Source organism: Conger conger, chromosome 11, assembly GCF_963514075.1.
Source record: "Conger conger chromosome 11, fConCon1.1, whole genome shotgun sequence".
Classification (NCBI taxonomy): domain Eukaryota; kingdom Metazoa; phylum Chordata; class Actinopteri; order Anguilliformes; family Congridae; genus Conger; species Conger conger.
In genome coordinates, this window is record NC_083770.1 from 24,818,703 (window position 1) to 24,837,346 (window position 18,644).

The following is an 18,644-nucleotide window of genomic DNA, read 5'->3' on the forward strand; positions in this document are numbered from 1 at the left end:
GAGCCTGGAACCTTACCCATTGACATGTCTTGGGAAGTAGGTTTTCCCTGTGGCTGGTGGATACCTGGTGTGGGTGGGAGGGAAGGGCGAAGGAAGTTCAGGTATCGAGGGGGAAGTTTCTGCGCCTCCTGACACTTTTGGCTTCTCATTTTCTTTCCTAGTTTAGAACTTTAGAAGATGGATGAATTATGGTAATTACAGCAAAGGCAGCACCAGGGTACTGCCAGCAACACAGGCATGAGTGAGATGTCAGTCCTGGTAGTAACTACAGGTAAGTGTGAAGGGTCAAGGAGTTGGTCTCATAGAAAAGTGCATGCACACTTCATAGAAGCAGCATTTCCAGAGGTGGTGGTGTCCAACCGATTCCAGCCTTGGCAGTTGGTGATAGTCGGGGACTCAATTATTTTAGGTGTAGAAAGCATAGTCTGTGCACGTAAAAAGGAATCTTGCACGGTGTGTTGCCTGCCTGGTGCTCAGGTAGGAGATATCCTAGAGCACGCAGACAAGCTCCTGGCCAGAGCAGGGAGGGATCCAGTGATCATGGTCCACTTAGGGACCAATGACATATGTAAGGGCAGGTTTGAAGTTCAATTCTTTTCTGTTTGTTGTCTTGAAATATTCAGTCGATTATAGATAGGAGGATGATAAGAAGAGATATAGTAGTGATGAATACAATTTACTGAATGTAAAGGAGAATATACATTCATGGGGATGAAATGGTAATGGTTAATGGGAGTGGAGGGATACTGGGAGATAAAAATGACCAATGTACAACTCAGTTTATAACTTTCATATCTTATTTCAAAAACATACAGACATACAGCACAAGTCAAGATCATTGGGACAAAACAACTGCAAATTAAAGAATCGATCAACTTACATTTTACTGGAATGGAACTGAATTTACAATTGTAAATACAATTCACAGTTAGGTTTTCATGAAAAACATTTGTTTACACAACTGTATCATTCCTATCCATCCCCATCTCTTAAAACGGATACAAAAACTGAGCATGGACAACAGTTTTTTACAATTTTCAATCATAAATTATTCATAGTCATTGCTCATGCTTCCCATAGACTGATGCAAACCTTGTATGTTTCTTGATGTAATACAATATCTAATGCTATAATAGTGTAATATATCAGTATGTGCTATACGGTGGCTTTCAAGCATAACAATACATTATTTTATGAAGCCTTAACCTGAACAATCTACTACTGCATTGAAAAAAAGTAATTTATGTTTCATAACAATATGAGACAATTCCAGATAATTGAGGAAGATTCTGTTCTCATATTTCTTTTCTATATTATATAAAATATACAAACAACATAGTTGTACTAAAATGCTGTATAATACGATATATAATTTCATTTTTATGATTTAGATAAAAAGGCTTTTAAATCTGTTGTGGGAACAAAAATAAATTGAATGCAAAGAAAAATAATTTCCATGTTCCTGGTTTGTCTTTTCCAGCTTGGGAAGTGTTTTAATTCTGCCATTTTAATTCTGTCCGAGTGAAATCCCAGTAGGAGGCATTGCCCCAAACTCTTAGCTCAGCTCTTTATAAGCCAGAACATTCATGATTGTCTCCTTGTAGACTGTGTACAAACTAAATGTAAAAATTAAAGTTTGTATAAGTTTATAAGCATTTAACACATTACTTAAAATAATTGCCATGGTATTTATTTCAACATGTATGCAATATTCAATGTGCCAATCATTTAAATCCAATTATTTGAAGTAATGCAGAATATACTTCAATATAACAATGGTATGACTGGGTATATGTTTTTCCTTTATTACTTTGAGCTTCTTATTCCACTGCTCATCATTTCTTTCAACGTATCAGTTGCATTTAAGATCATTTTGATTGATTTAAGATAATAATGCATTTTATTTTACCTTCTCTTTTCAGCCCCTGCTACATAGTACTGGAAGTGAAACATGTGAACATTCCATCTAGCTTAAAGCTAAGTTCAGTATTGTATACTGAGCAGTATTAAGATCTTTGTGTACACTCTCTTGGTGAGTGCTCATGGTGCATAACATGGGAACTGGTTCCCACAGTGAATCTCATATCCGCAAACATTGTGCCACGTGCCACCTCCAGTGTTTGTTTTAGAGTGCAGAACACTACAGTGCAATTTAAATACCAATATTTAAGAACTATCATTACTGTGCTATTTTGTGCAATGTGATATAGGAGTGAGAATAAGGAGCCTGTCTGGAGTTTTTTAGGTAAACAGCTGACCGAGCACAGTGAACACATTGCTAGATCTGTAAACATGGCTTAATCTACAGCCACTGGTAATCATTAGAAGATGCATCTACCCTGATCTGGCATCGCTGTCAATTAAATCATGGCACCTTTGACAATAATAATTAAGGTTACACCTCTGAAAGTTAATTTAACAGGCTTTTGAATTAAGATAAAATGATAGCATGTGCCAAAACCTTGGGTTCAATTCTGAAGAATGATTCAAGTTTTAATGTCTCTCACATGCAGCACATGTCCTTATTTCTGTAGAGGTGCTACCAGATGCATAATGTAGTGTTACGTGAAAAGAGCTTGTGAAAATCTTAAACTTACTGGCTGTGAAAACGTTAATTAGTGCACAGTTACAGTAAGGGTATTCAAACAAAAAAATGCATAAAAACGAACAATTCCATGTTACAATATTTGAGTCGTTGCTCATACAACCATAAATATTCCTTTGAAATCCTTTGATCCCATAGATTACAGAAAACATTTCTTTTTTTCAAAAAATGTGTCAGAAAATGACAATAGTCTAGCAATAGTAATAAAAGTAAGGTGACATACCCACCAATATGGCAGCATGAATGTACACAATCTTACAAGCCTGTTATTGAGCTACCAGGGCTTTAAAATGACACTTATGTCTAAAATAAGTGTCTTTTTCAGTGAACATATTTAGTTCAGTCCTTTGGTGTTCCAACATTATAAAAGCCTAAGTAATCCATTTTATTGGTACGGCTTGAAATACCTATATTATCTCCCATTCTCAACACAGTCCAAATTGTTCCTATGCCCTACTTAAACATGAACACTTAAAATTGTTATTCCTTTGTGTTGATTCTTGTGAGGATTGAACCCAAATATTCCAACTAAATAAAATAAATAAAATGCACCTTTCTATTGTTCCCATGTGTGCTATTAATAAAAAATGTAGGGCAGCGTATAAGGTATGTTGGTAAAATTTTAGGGAGTTTAGGGTTTTAACATCTCAGAGCCCTTTCTATAGACCAAGTTTCTACAATGGAGAGTACAGGTAGCATCTGTCCAGTGGAGCATTCCAGATTTTCCAAACTGTATCCATTTTGCTTCAAGGTCACCAAATCTCTTGGTTATTTCCTTTGTTTTCCCTTATTTAAATAGAGAAGAAACATAAGTTTTTTTGTTTATGAAAGCAGATGGGATGCCTTGTGTCTCTTCCTGTTTTTATGAGGTATTTTTTCCAGTTATTGTAATCCTGTTTTTCTTCTTTGTGCTCTTGCTCTTACTGTGAACCCAGTCTTTCCCATGAAAGGACAGTCTTTATATTGTTTGAGTACTCTCAAAGGCAATGTTCATTAAACATTTGAATATAGTTTTGTAAATGATCATTCTGCATCACCTACCAGTACTTCGGTCACGTTCTACACTTACTTGTCTGTGTTCATCATTCTCTTGACTGACATGACCAGAGATTCATAAATGGGACTGTTACAGGAATCCAAACAAGATCTCCATTCTGTTGCCTGTATTACTGAAGATGTGTGAAAGGGGGTGGGGGAACCAGAACTTGTATATTTCGAAGGCAGAGCAAATTACCCAAAAGAGAAAGAAAGGTCCATCTCTCAAACCACTAAGAGAGATTAATGTAAAAAGAAAAAAAAGAACAAAAATGTTAGGATTATCAAACATAGTGAATTCCACAATCTGGTTTAACCATAGGGGTCAGTGGTGGTGGGGGTGGGGGTCAAATTGAAACCATCCGCCTAGAGCAGAATTATCCTGCTCTAGGCAGATAGAGTATGTAGCACAGAAGTTAGAATGAGATGTAAAGCACTGTCCAAATAAAACACCCAAGTACTTGATATCAAAGCATAATTAAATAGTGGGAAGTTATCAAAACAAATAGTAATGGATATAATGCTTCATAGAACATGAAAAAATGCGGTTATATCAGGATAATATAAAACAAAATATTGGCCATTCCGTGTCAACTCAAATTAAGTGCACTGCAGCATCTCTTCAATTTCTAGAATTTTTTTTTTGGTGGTAGGCAATGACGAGGAATAGAAATCCTGAAAATTTTATACGCTGCTTCATTTTTGTGCTTGAGCCTTCTAGAATTTAGGCAAATCACTTAAAGTTACAAGTTACACAAAATCCAATTTTTAAATGAACATAATTCTATAAGCAAACTACCAAATCATTTGATAATTGCCATCTTGGGAGAACTTGAATGGCCAGATGTAAAAGACTTTGGTGATGATTTTCAGCACAGGAAATAATGAGTCTTATGTACTGAATCAAACTAGAGCCCCGGGCTGGAACTGCAATATGTGCATCATCTAGGAGAGTCACCGCAAGGTGCGTTCTCTCCTTAATGCATAGATATTTAAGGGCGGACAGTGCAACTAAAGGGTTGAGATATTATAAGTGTGGATGATTATGTATTCTCTTGAATTTATTAAAGTCCACACAATTAGCAAGGGTGATTTGTTACACACTGACGTAAACCAAGGTGCAAGCAAAACAGAGACACAGGTATTCATAGTATTCCACGAGGTCACTCAGAACGAATCCCAGCCATATTGTACAGATGCACAGTGCACCAGTTGGCTAAAATACTAACCTCTGTCAAGGCATGCTGACAAAATATCTGCTTTACTAACGTGATACCCACGTTAACGTTAGTTGTCAACACTGGCATTAATCAATTTGATCTGGCTAGATTCTACCTTGAATGAAGTGATCAGAAAAAAAAAAACTTTGCTGCTTTGTGAAGGCAGGACATATTTCCACTTTATTCTGGCAAGCCATAAGTGCCTCCAGGCTTGTTTTACACTACTTGTATCCTCTCCCTCATTCTCTCTCACCACTGGGATTCTATAAAAACACAACTCTTGTCACCACCGGATTTGTTAATGATAAATGATATGATAACTTACACAAGTTGTGACCATTTTCTAAGAACAAGCTGAACAAAAAAATCTATCATTTTCCATGTTTCTAATTCTACTCCACATAGTGGTGGGAGCTTTCATGTTAGTGAGTGGTTAGTCTACCCATACGACTTGCCTACTACTGTCAGGACAGCAGAATCCCTCCCCCTATTTTGATGCAGACTAAAAACACACCTTTTCAAACTGCACCTTAGTCCTACCTCCTGATTTCCCCCGCCCCCCTTTCTGATATCCCCATCCCTCTTGTCTAACCCCCCAAAAAAAAAAAAAAAAAATTGCACTTATGATGACTATGTTTAGAACAACACTTCATGTGTGTTTTACTAGTTATAGATGTGATGCTTTAACTTCTGGAAGAACCTATGCACTTGTAAGTCGCTTTGGATTAAAAGCGTTTGCCAAATGACAAAAAATGTAAAATGTAAATGTAAACAATATGGCGCCCAGCTAATCACATGACGTCATCAGAATACTATGAATAGGCTCTGAAGGTGCACTGAAACAGTCAATGGTGTTTGAACATCAGCATATTTATAGAGAAGGGGGAGGGATAAACAGTGTTGTGGTTGGAAGGTGTTTGTTGCTGCTGTTCCTTTCTTGACCTTTAGAAGTCCGAAATGACCTATTGTACCTTTAATTGATTTTGTCCATCGTAGAAAGAGCATGCTTTTTGCCTTTCACAGAATGTTTTTAGAAACAACACATGCCCAGATTGCATTGCTAAAATAATAAAAACAGGGTAGTGTGTTTGTTTCAATTACTTATCCTCCAAAACAATCAGGAAAAACCAACAGAGAAAGGCAAAAAACAACCAGTCACACAAATAATTGCGATTAGTAGGCAGTCCCATTTTCTGATTGCATAATGAGCTGTAGTGCCTTAGTAAATAAGATGTTCATTTCAGGCAGGCTGCGACCGCACCAATATACCCTGCAAATTTCAGGTACGAAAATCAAGCCCCAAGTTAACAAATTTGACAGTTTGCTTGCAGAATTATGGCCATTTCAAAATGAAAATAAATGGATTTCATGCAACGTGGCACTTAAATGATAGCCCTGTAAATTTTAAAAACCTATAGCACAAAAACAAATCTCAAATTTTCTGAATTTATATTCTATCATTGCGGCCACCAGACAAAACATTAAAGAAATTGAAGAGATGCTTTGGTGGACTTAATTTGAGTTCTCATGGAATGGCCCATATGAATAACATCTTTTTTTTTTTTTTTTTTTTTTTTTAATAATAATTTTTATCCGATTTTTTTCCCTTTTTCTCCCAATTTGGTAGCCAATTGGACCCCGTCTGATTCAATTAGAGCTAGTATTAGATACACCGCCCACACCCCGTCCCTCGGCGGCCAACGGGAGAGCGACACACCTTCTTCAAGCCGTCTCGCCTCCCAAGCTGTAACCGTGATTCCGAGGCGCCCGAGGTGCTTGTTTTGTGCGGCGATCTACTAACCCTGCCAAGTCCCTCCCTCTGGAGCAGCGAGCCAATTATTGCTGTTCCACGTGAGCCGGCCAAACTTGGCTTTTTGGCTGAATAACATCTTTTTTACAGTCATTTGTACAGGCAGAGTATTGCATGGTCCTGCTTTTGTCATCTGCTAGGTTTAAGGCCTTATTTCTGGGATATTTTACCCAGTGGTTGAGAAACATCCTTGAAGCTTTCAGAGATTGAGTAGAAGTTATATTGTATGATAGTATTGCAAAAGCAGGATCAAACAAAATAATATGAAAAATATTTTAAAAAACATAGTTACCAGTTTTAGAGTGACAACAGAAGGCCCCTCTGTTCAGTAAACTGCTGGGCTTCTCTGGGTCAAAAGGGAGCGTTCGGCAGCACCCACAGGTTCTCCGCCTTAGACAACAACTGTGGGAATGAAAGGTTTTTAATTACTATTTATAGCACTGTGAAAAACATTAACCATACTGCTAAATAATTCAATAAATCAGGACAAATAAATTTTTTCAGTGCAGATTTCAGATCATTAATGCAAGTTTTTTTCTGGTGCTTTGGAATGGACAAATTGTTTGCCGTAGAAGCCTATAGAAGAAGATTCAGTTGTGTTATCCTTGCAAAGGGTGTACGAAATATTTTGCTAAATAAAAAACAAAAGGAAAAGATTTTCTCTTTTTAAAATAAAAATCTGAATACACAGTGAGCACCACAATGTTTGGGACAAAGAAATATTTTGGCTCTGTACTCCATAATTTTAATCTAAATTAAAAAGCAAAACTATTCACATGTGGTTGATGCGCAGATTTTTATATCATTTATATAAATTTGGTAGTTTCACCATGTCCCTGAGGCTATGTTGGCCCCACTCGGTGTAATGGAACCCACAAACCCCTGTATAAAAACACAATGCATGCACCTCACATAACTTTAATTATAACAAATGATAACTTTATAGGTGTGCCCTATGTGGTATGAAGAGTAGAATTATTGTCTGGTTTTGAGTCAATAGGTCATGGGACCTGGAAATCTATGACTTCTCCATTCAAATAATGTAAATTCATTATTTTCCTTTGAATATTTATTAAAACACTACAAAGTATATATTGTCAGTATAAAGAGTGTGTGTGTATGTGGTGTGAATAGTATAATTATTTGTCATTAGTTTTGATTCAGTGGGTCCTGTGACCTGGAATCTACTGAAATGTTTTTTGTTTTTTTTATATTATTTAATAATATTAATATTTTAATTCAAATATTCATTAAAACACAAAAAAGCACATACTGCCATTAAAAAGAGGAGCGCCCAATGTGGAAATAATAGTAGAATTAATCAGCATCGGTTTGGAGTAATTGAACCTTGAAGCTATCGAAATATTAATGTAATAATTGAAATATCAAACATGAACTCCCGGGGGAATCCAGGAGTTGGAGGGTTGCCGGTTCGATCCTACCCTGGGTGTGTTGAAGTGTCCCTGAGCAAGACACCTAACCCCCAAATGCTTAGACTTGGGTGCCTTTTTGTTTTATTATTGTCTATTTGAGTGCTTTTTTCCTTTTTTTCCATTGTGGACTTTGTTTTCTTTTTTGGTTTATTTGGAAGTGAGGGTATGACGGAGGGTAAGAGTCAGTATCAGAGCATCTGAACTGTACTAAGCGTGTCTATACACGTGCCAGCATTAGTCTGTACTCACTGCAAAAGGGTGCAGATCAGAATCAGCAGAAAGCAGCCTATAATGCACATCACCAGCAGAGTGGTTGTGATTTGCTGGTTTTGATTAGTGGCCACCACTGCCAGCAGGTCTGCATGTTCACATCGTATTCCCACAAAGCCAGGGTGACACCTGGGGATGAAACAAACGGAACAAACAGGAAATAGTAGGTGTGTACAAACAGAAATATAAAGGTACACATGAAATGAGGGTGTGGGGGGTGTGAAGGAATGGCAGGATAAGAAAGGGGTGGCAGTCTTTCAGTCACTCCCGAAGGAAATCCCATCATTTATACAGCTTGTTCAGGCTTCCAGGATAAAAAAAAAGAGGCCATGATAGTAGAGGTTCCCCAGTAATTTCAATTGTCCAGAGCCCTAAAGCACAAAAACATGCCAATTTGAAATGTTTTAAGAACAATTAATGTGGCTGTCCTTTGTTTTTTTCATTTTTAACTTTTGGTGGATTTGTCATAATCTGTTGTGACTGGTGGCCACAAAAGGTTTACCATCCAAATGCCAGTTCCGTTCAAAATTAAGCCATCATTAAGAGCAGAGCAAGTGCTTATTTTTCTTTGTATATAATCCAGTCAAAGGATATATTGGAGAAAGAAGACTGCCCAGAGACAACCAACAATGACAAGGTAATATTGAGCAAAATAATTGCATTGTCCAGTCTCTTTGCCGTTTTCTTTGGACTCTCTCTTTGTTCGCTCTTGGCTTCTCCAACTATGTCTCGCTCTCCTGCTTCCAACGCTTGAACAGAGGCCGAGTTCTCCACAGACGTAGCTTACCTCGCGGTAACTAAAGTCTAGGCTTATTTTAACAAAAGTGGAACCTGGCACACGCACATTGCTACATCAGCTCACCACTAGAAACTGTACAGAACAAGTTTCCTGAACAGAAAGACAAACTGTCCGACACAAGACTCCTTTTTAAAATATTGCTATTCAGTGAGCACCTCTGTATTGGCATACTTTTGGGCTACTGTCGGCTTTATCTTGTCGCTACGAAAGAATACGAATTCTTTGTGGTGAAATAATATTTTTATGAATCCTGGTGGAAAGGAAGTGCTCACTCACATACAGGCAGGTGTCTCCTCTTGAATCAGGAAGCGGCAGGTGCCGTGGATACAAAACTGGCTGTGAGAGTCTGGACAGTCATCAAAGTGGGAGCGAACTGCTACTGCCAAGGGATCTGCATTTAAAAAAACAAAGGGCAGACAGGTTGAGAGAGAAAAAATGAGGAAATAGACTGATTTATATTTTAAAATTGTACACTAAAGGAGCATTGCAGAACCTTTGACTGGAATGCTGGGTCATGGACCAGAGAGATGGCTGAGCCTTCTCCTGCCAACTGCACATGCTGCATGCACCAGCAGAGCATGCAGCTCACTCCCATGCCTTGCTGAGGGAATGGCCAGTAGAAAAGCTGCTTTTAGCGAGCGGAGCTCTAGCCACAGACTGCCTAAGGGTTCAAAAGGAGAGCTCTGTAAGGGTGTTCAAGACTACCCTCAGGTTCCATGAGGGGACCAAACAAACACTGCTTTCAGACAGAACCTGCCCACGTCCATACCAGTTTAAGCAGAACCAAAGTTCTGTTGATGATGGAGGGCTCAATGCACAAGGCAGGCGGAATATGACACACCCGCTGATGACGTCACGGTTTGCGAGGAAAAAAACTATTTTTTGGTTCCAGCTGAGAACCAGCTTTCCGAACCAATTTATTTTTGGTCTGAATGCGCCGGCCAGTTCAAAATTAGGTACCGGCACGGAGCCTTGCCGGTGTGAAAGGCCTATAAGAGGCAGCCGACAAGCAATGGGGATCCACTGTCACGCCATTGACAAGCATGTGGCAGCTACTTATGGCCGCAACATAACCTTCGCTCTCAAGAAGGGACTGAAGAAAGGACATACCTGTTGAGGTGCCACACAAACCCGGGTCTCTGTCCCTGGATTGTCACCAATATTGAAAAGCCTGAAGCTTTTTGTAACAATGTGCTTTGAACTGATGAAACCAAAATTTAACTTTTTGGCCACCACCAAAGAAAGTAGGTTTGGAGAGAAAAAAGGGTCAAGCCTTTGTAGAGAATACCTTGCCAACTGTTAAGAGTGCAGTGCAGTATCCATCACGCTTTGGGATTGTGTGGTAGCTTGGGACACAGGAAATATTGTGCGAGTAGAAGGAACAGTTGATTCCACCAAACATCAAGAGATTCTAGAGGCTAATGTACTGGAGGGTATACTGGGGGCCATCCCAGCATTCATTGGGCAAAAGGCAGGAATATACACCCTGGACAGGTCACCAATCCATTGCAGGGCAGACACACTATTCACTCACTCACTCACACACACTCACTCACTCACTCACACACACACACACACACACACACACACACACACACACACACACACACACACACACACACACACACACACACACACACACACACACACACACACATATTCATACCTATAGGCAATTTAGTCTCTAATTAACCTAATGAATGTCTTTGCACTTTGGGAGGAAACTGAAGTACCTGGCAGAAACCCATGTGGACACAGGGAGAACATGGAAATTCAATGCAGAAAGGCCCTTGGTTTGGATTCAAACACTATACCTCCTTGCTGTAAGGCAACAGTGCTATTCACTCCCACGTCTTTATCTCATGCTTAATTCCAATTGGAATTTTTCAATATCTCATAAAAATTGTAATGTGATTTCAGAGACTTTTTATGAACAGTATTTAACAGGTAAATGTAGTCTGGGCAAAAAGATTTCTTACCAAAGTGTGAAAAGACATTGTTCCTGAAAGAACCAAAAGGTATTAGACTTACGTTTTACTCCTGTTGTAGTGGGCTTCTCCTGCACCTGTCCATAGGTAAATAGAGAGCCTGGGGATGTGTAGAAATAAAAAGAGGATGAAATATAGAAGAAGATCAACCTACATAAAAGGCCTTGCAGGAAATATTTCAGTTGAGTTTCACACTAGAGGAGCAGTTCTGCCTCTGATGTGCCTTCAAGAGAAAATTATTTCTTAATCATAGGAAAGTGGGAACAAGCTAAAGTAATAAAGACAGTTAATAGTTTTAGTCTCATTGCATATCTCCTCCCTTAATTTCATGAGATTTGTATACAGGAGTCAAATCACCAAGGCTGGTGGGCCTATTTTAGTTTCAAGGTTATTATTTATATTATTGAATGTTTAAAATAACCAAACGCTATCATGGAGTATTAAACGAGCGAATAGTGGAGGTTTCAGCTGTATTTTGTCGCCTAAACACGATTTACCGTAAAGCGCAATGTAGCCTAGATGCTGACAGTTTGACCAATGTTTTTCGAAGTGCGGATGGCATGACCACAGTACCAATCAGACTGCACAATCACACATTCCCAAGAGTTCGCTGCATTCGGACTTGTTTTCTTTTTCACCCAAATACATCCAGTATTTTCAAAAAGGTTTCCTAAAGGACATGCCAGTTTTATTTTTTCCAACTTCGCAGATGTGGCCTGTAGAACATCGTTTCTCAGCCGGTGTGCCGTCACGCGAGCTCAGGTGAGCCTTTTCAATTAATTAAGTTTTTATTCCCATGCATTTCCCATTAATTAACTTAAATATGGAAACTCAATAGTTTCATTTGTCATTTATCATGCCATTAATGTAAAATGTAATGTAATATCGAATCTACCAATGTTTGTATAAATATATTTTTTATTTATTTAGTGTTAACAGCAGTAAGGTGAAGTTAGTTTCATGTTCGTATTCGATTTTCGGATTTCAATAGCTCTTCAACAAAACAGGCAACAGTGCTCAAAATAACTGTTTCGTTTTAAGGGGACCTCAGAGAACGCTTTGTTTGATCTTTTATCGCACTTTTAATTTTTCGTAAATAGCTTTAAAATTACAAAATGTGTTATGATGTGGGACCTTCCAAGATCAAGGCATAGCATTTAATGAAACCATTAAGTTCATTAATAATTTTAAATAATATTTATAGGTCCCTTTGTTCGAAAAAATGTTTGTGGCACAGACTGCTAATCTATTTCCATTCAAATAGCCTAATATAAATATTTAGATCACTTTAGGCTATATTAAAGCACTATAAAGCATATATTGGTTAAATAAATAAATGTGCCCTATGTAGCGTTAATAAGCGATTGAAAAAAAAATAATTCGGCTATTTTTCCCACAAAATAATAGAAATATATTATTGATATTATATTTTGGAACTAAATAATGCGTGGTTTTTAAAATTTGTATTCTATTAACGTAAAGCCCTACATATTACAAAATGTTATTTTGATATAACTCCAAGTATGTAACTCCAGTATGTGAATGAAACAAACTGGCGGGACGAAATACGATATTAAATGTTGGATGGCAGATTTTCAAGTGATTTGCTGTCTTGATTAACCATAAAACATAACATAACATAAAATAACATAACATAACATAACGTAACATAACGTAATGGCGAGAACAGGCCATTCGGCCCAGCAATGCTCACCTTCCTACCCCTAGGTGTACTGCTTAGTTTGCCTAAAAGATAAATAGTATTATGTAATATATAGTGTGACTTCAGTGTAAAAGGGAAACTTCGCACAGTTTCCGGAATAGAAATAGCCTAAAGAACAACACATTATTTAAATCCAAACGTCGGCTTCATTAATACAGTACACTCGTTGAGTCAACGCATTGACAGCAGGTCAAAATGCCGAAATTAAATGGTCTAAAGTGTCGCCGCTCTTTCAAAACGCCATTGAATGTAGTTGACTGAAAATACCTATTTTTGTGACATGCAGTTTAATTAATACAATGGCCAAATTAAGTCTATACTCCAAAATACACACCCTATGGGTGAATGTGAAAGAAGGTTCATTGGGAAATAAGTACATTCCTTTTTTTCATGCCCAGGTTGACATGATGTAAGAGCCCCTTTATTCATGCTGAATTTACACACTGAGGTTTCAGTTTCGTCCCTACAGAGTTAACTCAACGTAAGTAGTAGTGTTCCATCATTGCAGCATTATGTATAAAAAATAATAATAAAAATCGAGTGATTGCCAGTGCATTTCAATTTAGCAAAAAATGAATTTAGTGAAAAAATATGTTTATTTTAATGTTTTACCACAAGCTATGAAAGGAATGTGGGTTATAAAGCAGCAATAGACGCCACTTGTGGTCTTGTGTCCATATCCTCTTCAGAAAGCAGAGGTAGTGTTGATACTCATTTTAACCAAGCTAAAGTACAAAGCAGCCAACTGGATGCATGATGTCTGCTAAAAAAGTTGCTCTCCCAGAGCTACGTAACTACAATATTGACTTGAATTCTAATTTATCAACTGCAGTCTACAGCTAATATTTTGAGTTTATGTACTAGTGGGGAAAAATTTGTACAAGTGGCATATATCCACAATATATTTATTGCCTTTTAAACATAATTGAATCTCATTATAATAACTAAATCTTCAAATTCACTGCTTACACATTGTGATAGTGTTGGCAGGGGTGCAGCTATTAATATTGCCACCCCAATATATTTTGTAACAGAAAAAAAAAGTTACACCCTGTATCCTTCAGGCCCAGAACATAATATAATAACTGATAATAATTGTCCAATAGTCTCCCGCCAGAAGCAACATTACAATTGCCATGCATATCTAAGAAACGGAGAGGCAATTTCCTACAATTTATCAGTTATCACGATTTGTGGGAGAAATAGGACATCCCTACCATCATCTACTATTCTAAAAACTATGTCCAACAGAACTATAATGAACATCAGCATCAGCTGTTCTCTTGAGCAGACACTGAAAGGAATGAAACCCCCAACTAGTTTGAGGAAACAATATGTTAAACACTCCAGGAAGAAGTTCCGAGAAAATTAAGGAAGGGTATTTCATATACAGAGACATTATTTTAAGTGTATTATGCTATCATACAGTCCATAAGTATGACAGGACAATACACTTGGTTGGCTGATGCTACCGAAGTACTGAAGACCACAAAAGCCTTAGTTTCCGCATTCAAATAAATCATAAACTAACTGAAGTTGTGGCAAGCAATTGCTGATTTTTTTTAGTTTCCAGATGTTACCCTGGCTAATTGGCTGTAAACACTAACAATGGTTCACATACATCATATAAATATTTCATGTAGGGACACAATAACATTTTTGGCTGTCATTCATGCTCTTATCAAAAAATTCAGCTAGAATGTCAGGTGGCATACACTTCAGGGCAAATTAAGGCTATAAGATGGCATGAAAAGTCTTCATGGCACTCTCCCATCTGAATATTAAAAAGTCTAAGGGTGAGGATGACATAGCCCCATATCTTTCGCGTCTCAGTGCTCACCTGGTCGCCTCCCCGCTTGCTCACATTTTTAACCTAACTTTTATCTCCGGTGAAATCCCATCGGTCTGGAAGTCCGCACAGGTCGTGCCCCTGTTCAAAGGGGGTGACACCAGTGACCTAAACAATTATCGTCCCATCTCTAGACTGTGCTGCCTAGCTAAGGTTTTAGAAACCCTGGCAATTGAACAGCTGCGGGCTTTTTTAGACGCATACAATATCCTACACTCACATCAATCAGGATTTAGACCCGGTCATAGCACTGTTACTGCCACTTCCCTCATCATTAATGATATTGTGAATGGTCTTGATAATTGCCAAAATTGTGCTGCCCTCTTTGTCGACCTCTCTAAGGCCTTCGACACTGTTGATCATGGTATTTTGTTAAGTAAGTTAGCTTCCATTGGTCTGGATGACCTTTCTCTTAGTTGGTTCTCTAACTACTTGTCTGGGAGTCTTGCTGGCAATCTTAGATCCAGCTCTTTATCTGTTGTTAAGGGTGTCCCACAAGGGTCCATTACTGGTCCAATTTTATTCACTCTTTATATAAATAATTTTTTTTTCCCTTCTGTACACACTAATGTTCATTATTATGCGGACAATACAATAATTTACTGCTTTGGACCCACCCCAGCTCAGGCAGCTGCATGCCTGCAGTCAGCCTTCGACACATTCCAACGATCTCTGCTTGATCTCAAATTAGTCTTAAACTCAAACAAAACTAAATGGATGTTTTTCTCTCGATCGTCAGTTGTTAATAATAGCCTTTCTCTTCACTCTCTGCAGGGAGAACCAATTGATTGTGTCAACTCATTTAAATACCTGGGTATTTGTCTGGATACCAAGCTCTCTTTTCGCACACATGTTGAACATCTCATAAAGAAGCTGAGGATTAAAATTGGCTTTCTTTACAGGAATAAATCCTGTTTCTCTCTTCAAACCAGGAAATCCATTGTTCAGTCCCAAATTATGTCTGTTTTTGATTATGGTGACATTGTGTATATGCATGCTTCTCCTGCCATTTTGAAGCTGCTTGATGCTGTGTATCATAGTGCCCGGCGCTTTGTAACGGGTGATGGTTTTCTTACTCACTGATGCGTTTTGTATGAAAAATTGGGTTGGTCGTCCCTAACTGCACGAAGAGAGCTACATTCTCTTCTATTCATCTATAAAGCTCTAATTGGTAAACTTCCATCGTATTTATCCTCGCTCCTCATTCACAACTCTATGAGATGCCGAACACGCTCGCAGTCACACATCAGATTGCTCATTCCGCGCGGACGGAATATGGAAACACTGCTTTTTCTCACTATGCTCCGGACAAGTGGAATAGGCTCCAGGACACTCTAAAATTGGATCAATTCGTTTCTCTAGACTCTTTTAGAGTGCTCCTCGTGGGTACCATGACTGAGAACTGCTCGTGTTTTACCTGATTTTTAGTGTCTTACCAATTATCTGTTTTTTATATCTTGTTTTTTGTCTGGTCTTATCTTGTCTGTTGCAACCTGTATCTTTTATATATGTTTTTTGTAAACAGGGCACCCTTGAAAATGAGAGCTTGCTCTCAAGGGACTTCCCTGTATAAATAAAGGTCAAATAAATAAAATTAAATTAAATTAAAACCAGAGAGATATACTGTATCTTTGCACACTGTCACACTGTTCAAAGTGCATTGTCTTACAGCGTTTCTAAATGCACCGCACATAAACATGAATATAAACATTTCTGGATTTAATGTGACCATGCACCAGGTTGATTACTAATGAATGAAATGTTTGTTGCCAATAATAGTGCACCAGAGTGCCCCTAACGCACAACACGCAATGGTCTACCAAATATGTGTCATACTTGAACACTTTTAAACGGGCTCGCTTGTCCACGTTGTGTTTCGTTAAAGCTAAGAGCAATCAAAGACACAATGGTGAACACTAATTTATTTTCAACTTGTAGCACGCCACGCAAGCCAACTATCTCTCCTTCTGTTTCCATTTTTACTTCTTCCTTCATTATCCTATAGATGTATCCTTATCCGATTATTCTTACCCCGTAATCGGTCTGTTTCAACATGAGGCTATAGTATAGACCTGTAGCATAAATAAGACTCACCAGTAAACAAGAATATCACATCCCAAATGAAACGTTCCATCACGAGGCTTGAGTTCCCGTGAAGCGCAGATATATCGGCGACACGTTCTATTCACCTGTTGTTTCAAGATAAATCAACGACGCTGAACCGAGTTTGAAAAACATTAGAATTATTTGAAGACACTGATAGCAACTATGTTCTCGGGATAGCCTAACCTTTGCTTTAAAAGATAGGAGTTACCTACTTTTCAAAGATTTGTTTTTCTTTTCATGTACCCCATTAATAGCGCCACAAAACTCAACGGAAATGTCATATTTTTTCTTTTTTAGTATAAGGCAAGTTGGCTAGGCTATAGGCTACTTCGCTTTACATATTATGTCACATGACTTAGCCAGCAGTTTTACTACACGGTAATATAGGCTATACTTAGCACAAGAATTCCGCTCTGGATTGGGAACTGTATGGAAACCACTCTCATTCGTAGTGTTGTGAGCACAAGGTCCTTAAAGTATGCCGGCTTTCCACTTTGTTGCGTACTACCGACAAGGGTGGAGCAAACCGTTTGAAAGGAGTGTCAGCAGCTCAACTAGCGGCTATTACGTGGCTGCTACGAAACCGATCAGCTGTGTAAACAATGTTAGGAGAAAATCTAATAGCACATCCTTTAACTGCTGGAAGGTTTCCACTCAAACCAGCATCGCCGGCCCATCTTTATGTTTCAGTTGGCCAGAAGCCACTAGCCTATGATTGTAGCATAGACCAAAACAATTAACTATGAGCTATGAATCGAGAGGCTAAACTTACTCATCTTTGGGGGTACATGCACTGTAATGGCAATCCATCGTCAATGTCATTAACTTATGTGAACGACATGACACACTCTATTTTACCAGTCTCTGCTGTTTGGCATGCTTGCACATGGCGTTTGTTTTGTTTGTTGAGTGTGTCGTTTTCGCCGAGACTTCAGGGCCCTATTTCATATAGCCTAGCTGCGTTGTTAACTCTGCTAGCCCGAATAGATTGTTGATGTTTTGGGATAAAGTCAGGATGTTACAGGGATTTAAATTCGGACGGGCTAGTTGCTGGGACAACAGTGTCTTAAATACAAACCTACACAGCCCCGGGTTTAAAGTAAATTTTGGAGGATAACATGTAGCTAGTTTATATAAACCACATGGAGGAATTGCTCACAGCAGATGAACTCACCTGTTATAGCCTAAGCAAGGTTCTTGTCGATGAACGAGCCATCATTGAAAGAAGAGCATTTAGACTGTAGTGGCCCTTATGTATAGATTGTATAGATATTGTTACTTACTTGTATAGGTATTGTTATTTTTTTATTGGCTGTTGTATTGTTGTATTCTAGCTGCAATTGTGCAATTATGCTAGTTTGAAAGTTGATTGTACTCTTAAAGGGTTCAGATTTTCTGTATGTTTACACGAGGACTCGGAACTGTACTGTCCTCTCAGGTCCTCTTTGCACTTGTTCTTGTGTTTGATTTGCACTTTGTTGTAAGTCGCTCTGGATAAGAGCGTCTGCTAAATGCCATGTAATGTAATGTAATGTAGAAGCCCAGTTTTCACAGACCAACGAGACATTTTAAGGCTATCTTTATGAGAACCTACAATTTAGTCGCGAGGGAATCTTTTACCTCCAATTAATAGAAGTGCTGCACATTGCAAAGCGCAGCAAACCCCTTCAGATAAGCCTACTGTACCGCACAGGCACATTTACATGCACTTGGCAAAGCTGAAAATATAATAAACTGTATTTGTATGCTTGTTTCATAGATAAATGCACAGTGCAGGCAAAAATATAATTTGTGAGAGGGTTTCAC

The 18,644-nt window shown here is 38.3% G+C and overlaps 1 protein-coding gene across 3 annotated transcripts; it reads right to left on the minus strand.

Moving 5' to 3' along the window:
• Positions 1-2,936: 2,936 nt before the first annotated feature.
• On the minus strand, positions 2,937-17,322 carry tgfa (transforming growth factor, alpha). 3 transcript variants are annotated; one of them, XM_061261655.1, is made up of 7 exons: positions 17,233-17,322; positions 16,827-16,921; positions 11,204-11,260; positions 9,449-9,563; positions 8,353-8,502; positions 6,963-7,072; positions 2,937-3,873 (listed from the first exon to the last, which is right to left on the minus strand). In XM_061261655.1, the coding sequence occupies exons 2-7, from the start codon at positions 16,864-16,866 to the stop codon at positions 3,866-3,868; spliced, it is 480 nt and encodes a 159-aa protein (XP_061117639.1). In that variant the 5' UTR covers positions 16,867-16,921; positions 17,233-17,322; the 3' UTR covers positions 2,937-3,865. The 3 variants fall into 3 exon arrangements, with proteins under 3 accessions (XP_061117639.1, XP_061117638.1, XP_061117637.1); XM_061261654.1 differs by having other exon boundaries at positions 17,051-17,309; XM_061261653.1 differs by having other exon boundaries at positions 16,827-17,309.
• Between the last annotated feature and the right edge of the window lie 1,322 nt (positions 17,323-18,644).

Excerpts from the sequence above, each read along its gene's own strand:
- tgfa (XM_061261655.1), bottom strand. The coding sequence starts at position 16,866 with ATGGAACGTTTCATTTGGGATGTGATATTCTTGTTTACTG. Across the intron at positions 11,261-16,826 it reads TGTGATATTCTTGTTTACTG|GCTCTCTATTTACCTATGGA; the intron begins GTGAGTCTTATT and ends ACACATCCCCAG. Across the intron at positions 9,564-11,203 it reads CACTACAACAGGAGTAAAAC|ATCCCTTGGCAGTAGCAGTT; the intron begins GTAAGTCTAATA and ends TTTTAAATGCAG.